This window comes from Volvox carteri, assembly GCF_000143455.1.
Source record: "Volvox carteri f. nagariensis unplaced genomic scaffold VOLCAscaffold_6, whole genome shotgun sequence".
NCBI classification, from domain to species: Eukaryota; Viridiplantae; Chlorophyta; class Chlorophyceae; order Chlamydomonadales; family Volvocaceae; genus Volvox; species Volvox carteri.
Window position 1 is genome coordinate 390,581 of NW_003307549.1, and position 10,762 is coordinate 401,342.

Consider the following 10,762-nt stretch of genomic DNA (forward strand, 5'->3'; position numbering starts at 1 on the left):
CTGTGGGCTGGGGGGGGCGTGTGTGCCCTTGTCGACTCGGGACTGGAGTCTCGTTCAGGTGGGCGCTGGAGCGAAGGAGTGGGAGGTGGGGGGCCCTGGTGTTGGGAGCTGGGCCGAGTGTGAAATACATTTCCTCGGGTTCGGTGCCGCCTCGACTTCTGGTTATCTGCGTGCTCTCAGTTTTCTTGAGTTCATGTGGTTCACGAGGACACTTGTCGTTCGGGTGTTGGAGCGGTGCTGCGGCGGAGATACTGCTCAGGGTTGGTTAACGAAGAAGGTAACGGTGTTTTGGCCCGCGAGGGGAGGAGAGGAGGTGGAAGAGGAAGAAGAGGAGGAGGAGCATGAAGTCGTAGTACGGCAGCTCTCCTTGCATTGCCATGATAAACGCCGATTGCAGGCGCACTGCCGTACCCTGTAGTCCTCTCACCCTTGTTTTTGTGCAACTGCGCTTATCACGAGGCAATGGATGTTCAAGGAAGTATTATATATTATACATATAACAAACTTCAAGCAGCACAGCGCTCAGCGCCAGTAGTAGCACCGGACTGGGCTGGCCGCCAGCATGTCGTGGGCATATGCGATTGATTCCTTGGGGAGCTATGTACGGAATAAAGTACGGAGTAGGCCGCCGCTTGTGGCAACTGCACATAGTCGTTTTTTGTATAGGAGCTCCCACCGGTTTCCGGCCCCGTGCATCGGGATGTACGACTTGCTCGTCCGGCATCGCAGCGTCTTTGAGAGATTGAAAGGGCCTCGGGGTTTCTGGGGAGGATATACAAGGCTTTACAGCGTGTTCTCCCATTTTATCTGTTGCAAAATGTACACATCGGTGCAAAGGTGTATGATGGTGCTGCCATGCCGCACGAGGCTTTGGAAAAGGTTCGAGAGCCTGGAGTGAAGTAGTTTTGCGTGAAGGGCTTTGTTCAGCTGTGTATGGATATGTGAGGGCCGTGTGAGCTAAGCGAGAGCTGTGTCTTCCCAAAAAGTTTGCACCAGCTGAGAGAGAGTTGGCAGCTTTTTAACCGTTAATTTACAGCCGGATTGCTGGATAGCAAACCACTGAACAACAAACCTTTTCTTGGTAATCTGTTTTGACTTAGGAGGGCTCCCGCGGTGCTTCCCTGTACGCTTCTCTGCTCCCTGCTCAGATTTTCAAAAGAGTTTAAAAGCTGCGTCCGCGCTATCATGGAGGGTTACGGCTAAAACATCAAGGACCTTCCAGTATAATGCCAATATGGGCGTACAAGGGGTACGATGCTGCCCCAGGTAGGGGCAAGGTTCCCTACTGGGTGCTCGGCAGTGGCTCGGCATTGGGCAGGGCAACTGAAAGTCCTGCCAACCGTCCTAATTTAAATGCGGATGGAGGACGCGGACCGAAATATTACCTTTTTGAAAATGTAAGCTTTTGCAGTTCTAGTCTTATGCCGATTTGTTCCTGATGCTATGCATGTACAGATTGCCGCGAGATCCGAATGACCGTGGGAGCCACGGCAGGGACAATACGATTTGCTTCAGCGTTAAGCATTACAATGAATACCTACCGATGTACCTGAAACATAAAAGGCTTCAGCCATTGTTATGAACATGGCAACCACGTTGTGCAGCAACAAAAAGTCTTTAGTGCGTGATTAGGACACGCCTCAAGATCCGATACATCTTCCCGTGAGGGACCCGTGAGCAAAGGACTCGCAAGTAATCCTATTTTTAATAAATGCGTACAGAATAAGTGATTGACATGATATATGTTCTCTTATATTTAAATCCATGCTCGGTTGTCGGTCCATGTGCCGGTGTTGGCGTTACGGCTCCTTTTCTGGAAAAATATACATACACTAAACCAAGATCAATTAGATCGAAAACGCAGCTGCGATAATATTATGAACTTCTGTCCTTTGCCATGAGCGCGCAGGCATCACAGGGCAACCCGCGGGAGCGGGGCAATGCTCTGTTCGTGAAGGGCAATTTTATCGCTGCCGCTGCTGCCTACTCCGAGGGACTGCAATCCAATAGTAGTTTAAAAACTGCAAGCAACCTGAACTGCACGGTTGCTGAGGAGCGTGCTATCCTGCTGTGCAATCGAGCCGCATGCCATCTGGAGCTCGGCAATGCAGCAGCCGCGGAGGCAGACTGCCGTGACTGCCTACAGTTGCAGCCATGCAATGTCAAAGCACACTACCGATTGGCCCGGTCCCTGCCGGCCGATCACCCCGACGCGGCTGCCGCCATCGCCATCGCCATCGCGCTGTGCGAACCAGGTGGTCGCGCTGACGCGATGATGGCGACCTACAACACCATTCAGCGTGCAGCGGATAATGCTGCTGCTGCGGCTGCAGCAGCAGTCTCTGCTGCTGCCGCCGGCACAGACGAGGCTGCACAGCCGCCGCCGCCGCCAGTACGACTGCAGCTCCCGCCAGACTGCGGCCGCGTCGCCGCCGCATCGAGCTGGTCTGAAGTCGAAGCCGCCCTGCGTCGAGGTTTCAGCTTTGTCGTACTGCGCCCCGGCATCTACACTACCAACACCCGCGCGCCGCAGGCGGCGCCCGGCGTCAGCTCCTACACGCTCCTCGCCGTCGGTTCTGTGGTACTGCAGTCAACGCGTGACGGCGGCAGCCACGCGATCTGGGTCGACGCTGAATTGCCGTTTCATTCTATTTTCCGTAGGACGCCGCCTGCCTCCGTCACGCTGGCCGGAGTACGGCTTGTTGGCAGCGGCCGTGTAACGGCGGCCTGTGTCTCCGGCGATGGCGCAAAACTGCAGTTGCTGAACTGCCGTATCGAGGACTATGGCGAGGCAGGCCTCTTAGTAACGGGAGCGTGTACGGCACGTCTTGCGGGATGCGTGTTCACCCGTACGGCAGCTCAGGCGATAGAAGTCCGGGAGGGTGGAAAACTGATAGCGGATCGCGTCACCATCACCAACTGCAACCAGGGCGTATCCGCGTACGGCGGTGCTCGTACCGTCGTACTGCGTGACTGTACGATTGTGGGATCAAAGCGGGAGAATGTGTTGCTGAGCGGCACGTACGTGAACGCCGCGACGGAGGCTCAGCACGGCCTTGGAGGTGACGGGAGAAAGGCGCGGTCGGCAAGCGCCGCCGTTGCGACGGCGGAGGCGGAGGAATGGGGCCGGCGCAACAGCACGCCGTTGGACGTTGCTTTGTTGGACTGCACCATCAGCGGGTCCGGACAATTTGGAGTGTCCGCAGACCGCGGCACTAGTGTTTTGGCGCGAGGTTGCCTGCTCGAGGACAACGATCCGTACGCGTTTTTCATCAAAGGGGGCACGGACGCGAGCATATTGGCGTGCCGAATCCACTACTCCGGCGCCAGATCCAAATGTGACTGGGGAATATCCGCTGGCGGCATTGGTGGCGGCGGCATTGGTGGCGGGCGCGGCGGCGTCAGAGGCCGTGGCGCGGCTGCGGCGGCCCCCATGCGGCAAACCGGTATTTATATCGGCGTCAACTACGGCGGCACCGTCACCATCGTCGGTAATGCATTTGTCGGGCCCGAGGAGATGGCGATTGTGGAGGAAGGGGTCGGAAGTGCCGAAGTCGCCATCAAGGCACGGTGTCTGGGCTTTTGGTCCAAGCCATCATCCACAGATCGGAACAGTTACCATGATAGGAAGGCGGCTACTGCGGCGCTGGCCGAGCGCCGTCGCGGCGGCAACGGCCCTGGCGGCAGGAACGAAGGAGGTGACTGTAGCGGCGGTAGCAGTCGCAGCGGCGGGGGCGGCGGCGGAAGTACGGACGTCGATGATGTAGACTCCGTGCCCAGTTTGGAATCCTTGGCGCAGCGCCTGCCGTCCTGGGCGACGGTGGCCGGTACTGTCGGCGGCGGCGGCGGCGGGCAGCACCACCCGCGGCGGCTGGCGGTGGCTGCGGCGGCGGCACCGCCAGCTGCTTTGCTGCAACGCACCTGTCATACTCTGCCCCAGAATGCATGGGCACCCACTGCCCACGAGTTCTACGCCATCGGCAACACGTTCGGGTACGACGTCACCGGCAACGCCGACTTGTACGACAGTACCGCCGACGGCGCTGCTGACGTCGAAACTCCAATCCGCATCCTGCTCGGCGCCTGCGGCGATATCCGCAACTTGCTGGCTACGGCACATGCAGTACGGGAGAAGGAAGGTGCTGGTGCCGATGGCCTGGGCAGCGACGGCGGCCGCCGCCGCCTCTGCCGCCGCCGTCGTCGCCTGGCCTTCACGCTCAACGATGGCAACCTGGCAATGCTGGCGCGCGATGCGGTCCTGCTACACATGGCTGCGGAGCTAGATGCCCCGGCGGGTGCCGTACTGGCAGTATGGGCCTGTCACGGCCTCACCGCTAAACAGTCGGAGTTGCTATCTCGCAGCTTGCAGGCCCTCGCTACGGCTCCATGGCCATCCTGGCTGACGGCGTCGACGGCGCTGGATCCTCCGATCCCGCCGCCGCCGCAGTCTTCGGCCGCCGCCGCCGCCGCCGCCGCGGCGGCAGCGGCGGCGGCGGCGGCAGCGGAAACGGCGCTCCGCGGCGCCTTTGCCAGTTGGGCTGCTTGCACGTTGCCGCTGGATGCCCTCCTGGCGCAGCGCCAGCAGCGGTTGGGGGTTCCCCGTGGTGCGGTGACGGAGGCAATTTGGAGGAACGCTGTTGAGCTCTCCATGGGGGCGCTGGAGGCAACGATAGGTCCGGAGGCGGCGGAGGCGCTGCGGCCTGAGGTGCGTGAGTATGTGCATGTGGGCAGCCTGAGGCCTGAGGGCGATGGTGGCGGCGGGGGCGGCGGCGGCGGGGACGGCGGCGGCGGCGGCGGAGCCAAAAAGCCGGCGGCGGCGGCGGCGCCGGTAGAGCCTCTGGTGGCGGCCAATCCGACACTGCTGCTGGCACCAGAGTTGCAGTACACGGTACGGCAGGGATGGCGTCAGTTGCAGGGGAGCAGAGGAGGGCACGGGTAGGCACATGGACGTCTGTAGGTCGTTTTTGCCTTGCGGAAGAGGATATTAGTGACTTCGTTCAACTCCGCGGGCGCCAGAACTTAATGAAGTAATCGTGCGAAACATAAACTGTAAAAATATAAACCGGGTTTTCGAGCTTGCGAGGGAAAGCAACGTTACGTTTCCTGGATCTTGCGGCGGACGAGTGACCACCTTGATTTGGGGCCGGCGGGTGGCATTTCTGTTTGTCCGTTTTTATTGTTTGTACGACATAGTGTCCGCGGAGACGTATCACACATGAGAATTGCTCATGAGCACGATTGAAGACATGTTCTTAAAGTTAAGCGTCGCGATATTTAAAAATCATGTCCTGTTTCAGGCGTCACACGTTTTGTTTGATGGACCGAAACTGCCCCGACGATTTTCTACGCTCTCCTCTTTTTTTCCCCCTCGAAGGTGTATTTCTCCTCCTCCATCTTCCGAGCCCTGCCGCTTTCGGACAAGCCCGGTACCGCTACTGCCCGCCTGACGGCGGCGCTGACGCCGCTCCTGGACGCTGCCGTACAGGGCCTGCGTGACGGCAGCATCACCGTGCAACTTGTGCACGGCGATATCCTCGCCGCCTTGCTGACGGTACCCTCCTACTCTCCACCTCCGTCGCCGCTGACGCCGCCACAACAGCCGCTGCAGTACGACTTCATCGATTGCAGCAACGTAGCGGATTACGTGTCTCTCCAGGCGCTTGTGCAGGCCGCAGCGCCGCTGCTGGCGCGTCGTACATATGCACGGCTGCGTGCGGAGAGCCTGACGGTGTACGGCCGTCAGCTGGAGCGGGAACCGGCGCTGACGCCAGCAGGCTTCGTGGCTTCCCGGCTACAAGGACCCTCCTTGGCAGCATTTCAAGAGATGTTAGCGATCCGATTGGTAGAGGGTGAGGTGGAGGTGTGGCCGGGGCGAGGAGTACGGACGGTGTGGGCTGCGGCGGCGGCGGCCGTGCTGGATCCGGTACCAGAGGCGGCAGCTCCTGCTAACAGCCACCTCTCCTCAGCCAACAGATCAGTTTCCCGTACAAATCAATATGCGAATGTATGCAGCAACGGTGGCGGCGATGGCGGCAGCGGCAGCGGCGGCGATGGCAAGGAGGGCAGGAGCTCCTGGCTGACGGCGCCTCAACTCCTGCTAGAGCTGTTGCCAGGCTGCAAAGCTCTCCTCCTGCCGTCGGATGACCAGCGGGACGGCACTGCTACTGCTCCCGCCATCGCGCCGCTGGCGCTCGTGCATCTGCTGTCATTGGCGCTGCCGCCGCTGCAGCTTGAACCTATGGTGCGGGCGTTGGTGCGGTGCGACGGCAGCGGAGCCGCTACACTGTTCAAATGGGAGCTGACGCTGCACGCGCAGCTTCAGGCGGCGGCGATCGGCGGCCTCCGGCCGCCGCCGCTGCGTCAACTGTCGTACGCAGCGCGGCCGGGTTGGGAGCTAATCGGCTGCAGCCACCTGCCACTGCTGCTGGCGATTAGCCGTGAGGCGCTGCCGCGTGTGCCGCTGCCGGTTACCAACGTAGGCGGAGACGGCGGGCTCATTAAGCAGCTGATGGCGGCGCTCGCTTGGGATGAAGACGCGGCGACGGCGCACTTTTTTCTTGCGGAGACCCTCCTGGAGCAGCGCAGTGACTGGTTCGTAACTCTGTGCGTGGTGGCCGCGACTGAAGGTGGCCGCGACAGCGGCGGCGGCGGCGGCCTGGCTCTGAAGCCGGTCGGCGTGTCAACACGTCTTAAGGCGCTTAAATCGCAGCCGGCGGCGGCGGCGGCGGCGCCGTTAGCGTGGCGGCGGCTGGCTCAGCCCGGACCGCATTTGGACCTGAAGCTGGTTAACAAACTGGGGAACAACGCGCCTGCTGTCGATGACAATGACGCGCTGTCACGGCGGTCCTGGGAGGGTGCCGTACATGTTTGCCGCCGGGCGCGCAGCGTCATCGTGGATGTCCTGGCGCCCGGGTCGTTCCCGGCGGCCGAGGTGGCGGCGGTGACGGTCTGTCGGGAGGGTGCCGAGTTCACCGTGCATGTGAAGCCAAAGCGCGGCGGCGGCAAGGGCAAGGGTGGCGGCGGCGGCAACGGCAAGGGCGAAGGGAATGTCCAACAAGACGAGGAGTCGTTTACGGTACAGCTGCCGCCGGTACACCACGGCGAAGAGTACGGCACGCTATCAGACGTACGGCTGAGCCGCAAGCTTGGTTTGATCTCGGCTCGCATTCAACTGCAGATCTGTCCGTTGATGACAGGTTCATGATGAGGACTCTAAAGGGTATTTACTTTCATGTCCAGCAGTACGTACGATGTACGATACAGTATACGCGTATGGTAAAGTCCACGGGGGGTTCAGGCGGTGATGTAGGAAGGGGGTTGCGGGTGGCAAGCGGCGAGATGCAGTGCGTGGCGATGGAGCCTGTTTCCAGATGGGAAGTGTACTGTTCGTTTGTTTGTATGTTCGTTTGTTTGTATGTTCGTTTGTTTTGGGGGAATGGGATGAAAGACTAAACAGGGTTTGTGGGGAGCGCAGTTCAGTTCATAGTGAGGTTGAGTGAAAGACATCTAGGTGGTGGATTCAGATTGCTGTCGCACACATACGCAGGCTGAAGGCAGATTGAAGCGCTGTACATACAGACGTACATACAGTCATACAGGCACACGACAGCCCCAACAGAATCGCTTTTGCAAGGTCCTCTAGCGTTTTTCTGGGCGGGGCCCCAGCGCGAAGCGCCCAGGGGGCCTCCCGCCCTGTAGGATTGCCCATGTCCGTGTGGCCGTGTGTGTGTAACGGACCGAACATAATACCTCGCCCGGCTGAAACGCGTTATTGGTACTATATAGCATTCTCTATTGCAAGGTATCTTGCCTGTAGCCAACAAAAATCGTATGAGCACAAACGACTTTGGCTGCCTCCATTCACCGAGCCCAAAGTCACATCAACCCCTCTCGGCTTAAATTTCATCTCAAAAAGTGCCGTGTATCTCATTATTGAATTCTGAGATGACAGCGTATGATAACTTGAACACCCAGCTTGTGTTACCATTTGCCCGCAGGGGCATTCCGACTTGCCACCAGCAGGCCGACAAACTTGCTTTCATTTCTCTATGAAGTACGCAAGCTGCCCGTTTGTACATTTACTTCAGCCAATGCTCGGGGCTTGGTGTGTCGGCTTCCTGCCTCCCGCGCTCTGACAAGCATAGCTCCTACGGCCCGTACGGATGCAGGGGGGCCCGCCCTTCGAGGAAGCCGACACCCGACTTGTCCATCATGCCCGCCGCCCGCCAGCGCCCGCCGGCTCGGAAAGTAATTAAGGGTGCGACTGAGGGAGACTCTGGGAGACTCTAGAAGCTACAAAATGCAACTTGTGATCTCCCAAATTTTCGCATATCGCCAGCTCGCTCACACACATCATCCTAATCAGGCTGCTGACAGATATAACAATATTGCCGCCCTAGGTCCGCAGGCAGAAGTGCAACGACAGCTAAAATGTAATTCTTGCAATTTGGCGGAAAACAAAAGCCGGCGAAGCGCGCGCCTAGCATAGGAGCATTCCTCATCCATGTTGCTAATTTCACTATCACTATTTCACTATCTTACGTGCTGTTACGCGCTGCCTCAATAACATTATCCATCTCCTGACATCTCCTTATCGCATATAACCAGAGTTAACGCTGAGCTCCGGTTTAATGGGCTACGTTACCCAAGTACGGAGAAACGCCCTCGTCTGTAAAATTCGGGCAACTCAGCAGTGATCAAATGGCGGACGAAATCCTCGGTATCATATAAATTGTATTTTCCATAAATGTAAATATCCCTGGCCAAGCATGTGTGCTGTGCGATGAAAATTGATGATGTGCGGAGGTGGGCCGTGATGGCGACCGTCTGATGAGGAGGTTGCTATGTCGATTCGTGCCGGCGGCGGATAGTTTGTGTTTGTTTTTGCGTCTGTGGTGTCTTTGATCTCTGCCTCCTGTGGCGGTTGTGTGTCCGCGCTGCAGGTCCTACACCGCCTGTCTGTCGCCTGTTTTGGCCCTCGACTCCCTTGCCTTTGGCCTCTCCCTCGCCTTTACCTTTTCCTTTTATCTGTTCCCAAATTTGCGACGCACGGCTTTCATGGCTTTTCATTTTTGGAAAAAGCCTCGTCATGTTCCCTGTTCGTATCTGGGCTCTGCGTTTTGGTCCTTGAAATGGTGGCGGGCGGGGCGCATGTTGTTTGTTCGTTGCGAAGTGCAGCTACCGTCAAGGCTGCCTTTTGAACCTACCTTATGCAAACGCACTGAAGTATATATCTCGTTTTGTGCTTTGCCAGCCGTAAGTTTCAGCCCCATGCCACTTCTTCCAGAGGGTTGCAAAGATGGGGGATTGGGGGCAGGTACTGGTCAGGCGGGATGGGAAATAGGGTGACGACTCAGGATGGGATGTGGGGCTACACTACTTTTAGTATGGGGATTGCTGTCGGGGTGAGGATGGGGCTGGGAACCCTGTCAGAGGGATGGGGATTGAAACCTTGACCAAGGATGGGATTGGGAACCCTGGCCAAGGACGGGGATGGGACCCTGGCTGATAGGATGGGGATTGCAGGCTGTCGCAGGTTTAGGATGGGCTCGCTGGCATAGGGTGAGGACTGGGGACACAGCTGGAGGATTAGGATGGATGGTTCTGCTGTAGGATGAGGCTGCAGGTGCAGAATGGGGAATACTGACAGGACTGCAACAGACCAAGGATGGGTGGTGTAATTGTCCATAGTTGCTTACTTGGTGTGCTGTTACTTATAGTGCATCTCACAGCGTCTGGTGGAAGTGTTTAAATGGTGGCCAAAGCCAGTACCAAACATGCATGTGGTTGTCATGGTCGATTTTGCTCACACACTTCAACTCATGGGTCCGCAATATGGTGAACCAAACACCGAGAGATGTCTTCCCAAAGAAAGGCACCCCTGCCCAACAGCACCATAATCAGCTGTCCAGGTATAGCCCATGCCCATGTTCACCAGCACCACAACGGGCCTCACATTACCCACTTGACACACATGAGCACATCTCACCAAAAGCGGCCCCCGCAGGCTGCACCACTGCTGTCTGCCAAAAGCCTGGCCATCATCAGTGCATGCATCAACATCAGCCATCTCACCAGGCCGTCATGCATTCAATTGTTAGACATCTGTTTATAGTCGCGTCCCATAGCAAACCAAACACAAACACAAGGAAGTCTATGAGTTGGCAGCACCGAATCTAGGCTGGGGAGTCTAACATCAGAGTCGTCCATGCAATTTTGCTTCACACCAAATGGCTGGCACTCATTGCAAACAACACAACCAACCCTCGCCCCCTACCGTGGGGGGGACAGTGCCCACGAATTCATGCCTGGCACGCTCCCAATGCGACTAAACAAGGTGACGAACCTTTAAGCGGCAGGGCCCATATAGGCAATGGTCTGGTCTGGGTTGACACTACTGCAATTTGCGGCAGTGCAACAGGTGCAGGTGCAGCCAATGCATGCTCTCGACGTGGGTCTTGGACTTCACCCGGCCCGTGCATTTCGACTCGTCAACCATTGCAGGATATCCTATTATACCTACATGGGCATGAGACAGGCATGGAAAGCGACTTGGTGTAAATGAGGAGAGAGAAGTGAACCGTTGGTGCACTCCGCCAGTTCCACAGTCAGAACATTCTTACCTTGTCCGGCCCACGCACATCCACGGCACCAACGTATGCGCCATCATATGCCTTAACAAAGGAGATAGGCTGACCACCTATGCTGGGGGTGAACCATTGGTGCAGATTGGTGCACGCGGGACTTCTTCATCATCCCGCGT

The 10,762-nt window shown here is 57.9% G+C and overlaps 1 protein-coding gene across 1 annotated transcript; it reads left to right on the forward strand.

Annotated features, from left to right (window-relative positions):
• Positions 1-1,897: 1,897 nt before the first annotated feature.
• Positions 1,898-7,204, forward strand: VOLCADRAFT_87598 (uncharacterized protein; the record flags this gene model as incomplete). The annotated part of the gene is made up of 2 exons (XM_002947280.1): positions 1,898-4,888; positions 5,375-7,204. The coding sequence occupies 2 exons, from the start codon at positions 1,898-1,900 to the stop codon at positions 7,202-7,204; spliced, it is 4,821 nt and encodes a 1,606-aa protein (XP_002947326.1).
• Between the last annotated feature and the right edge of the window lie 3,558 nt (positions 7,205-10,762).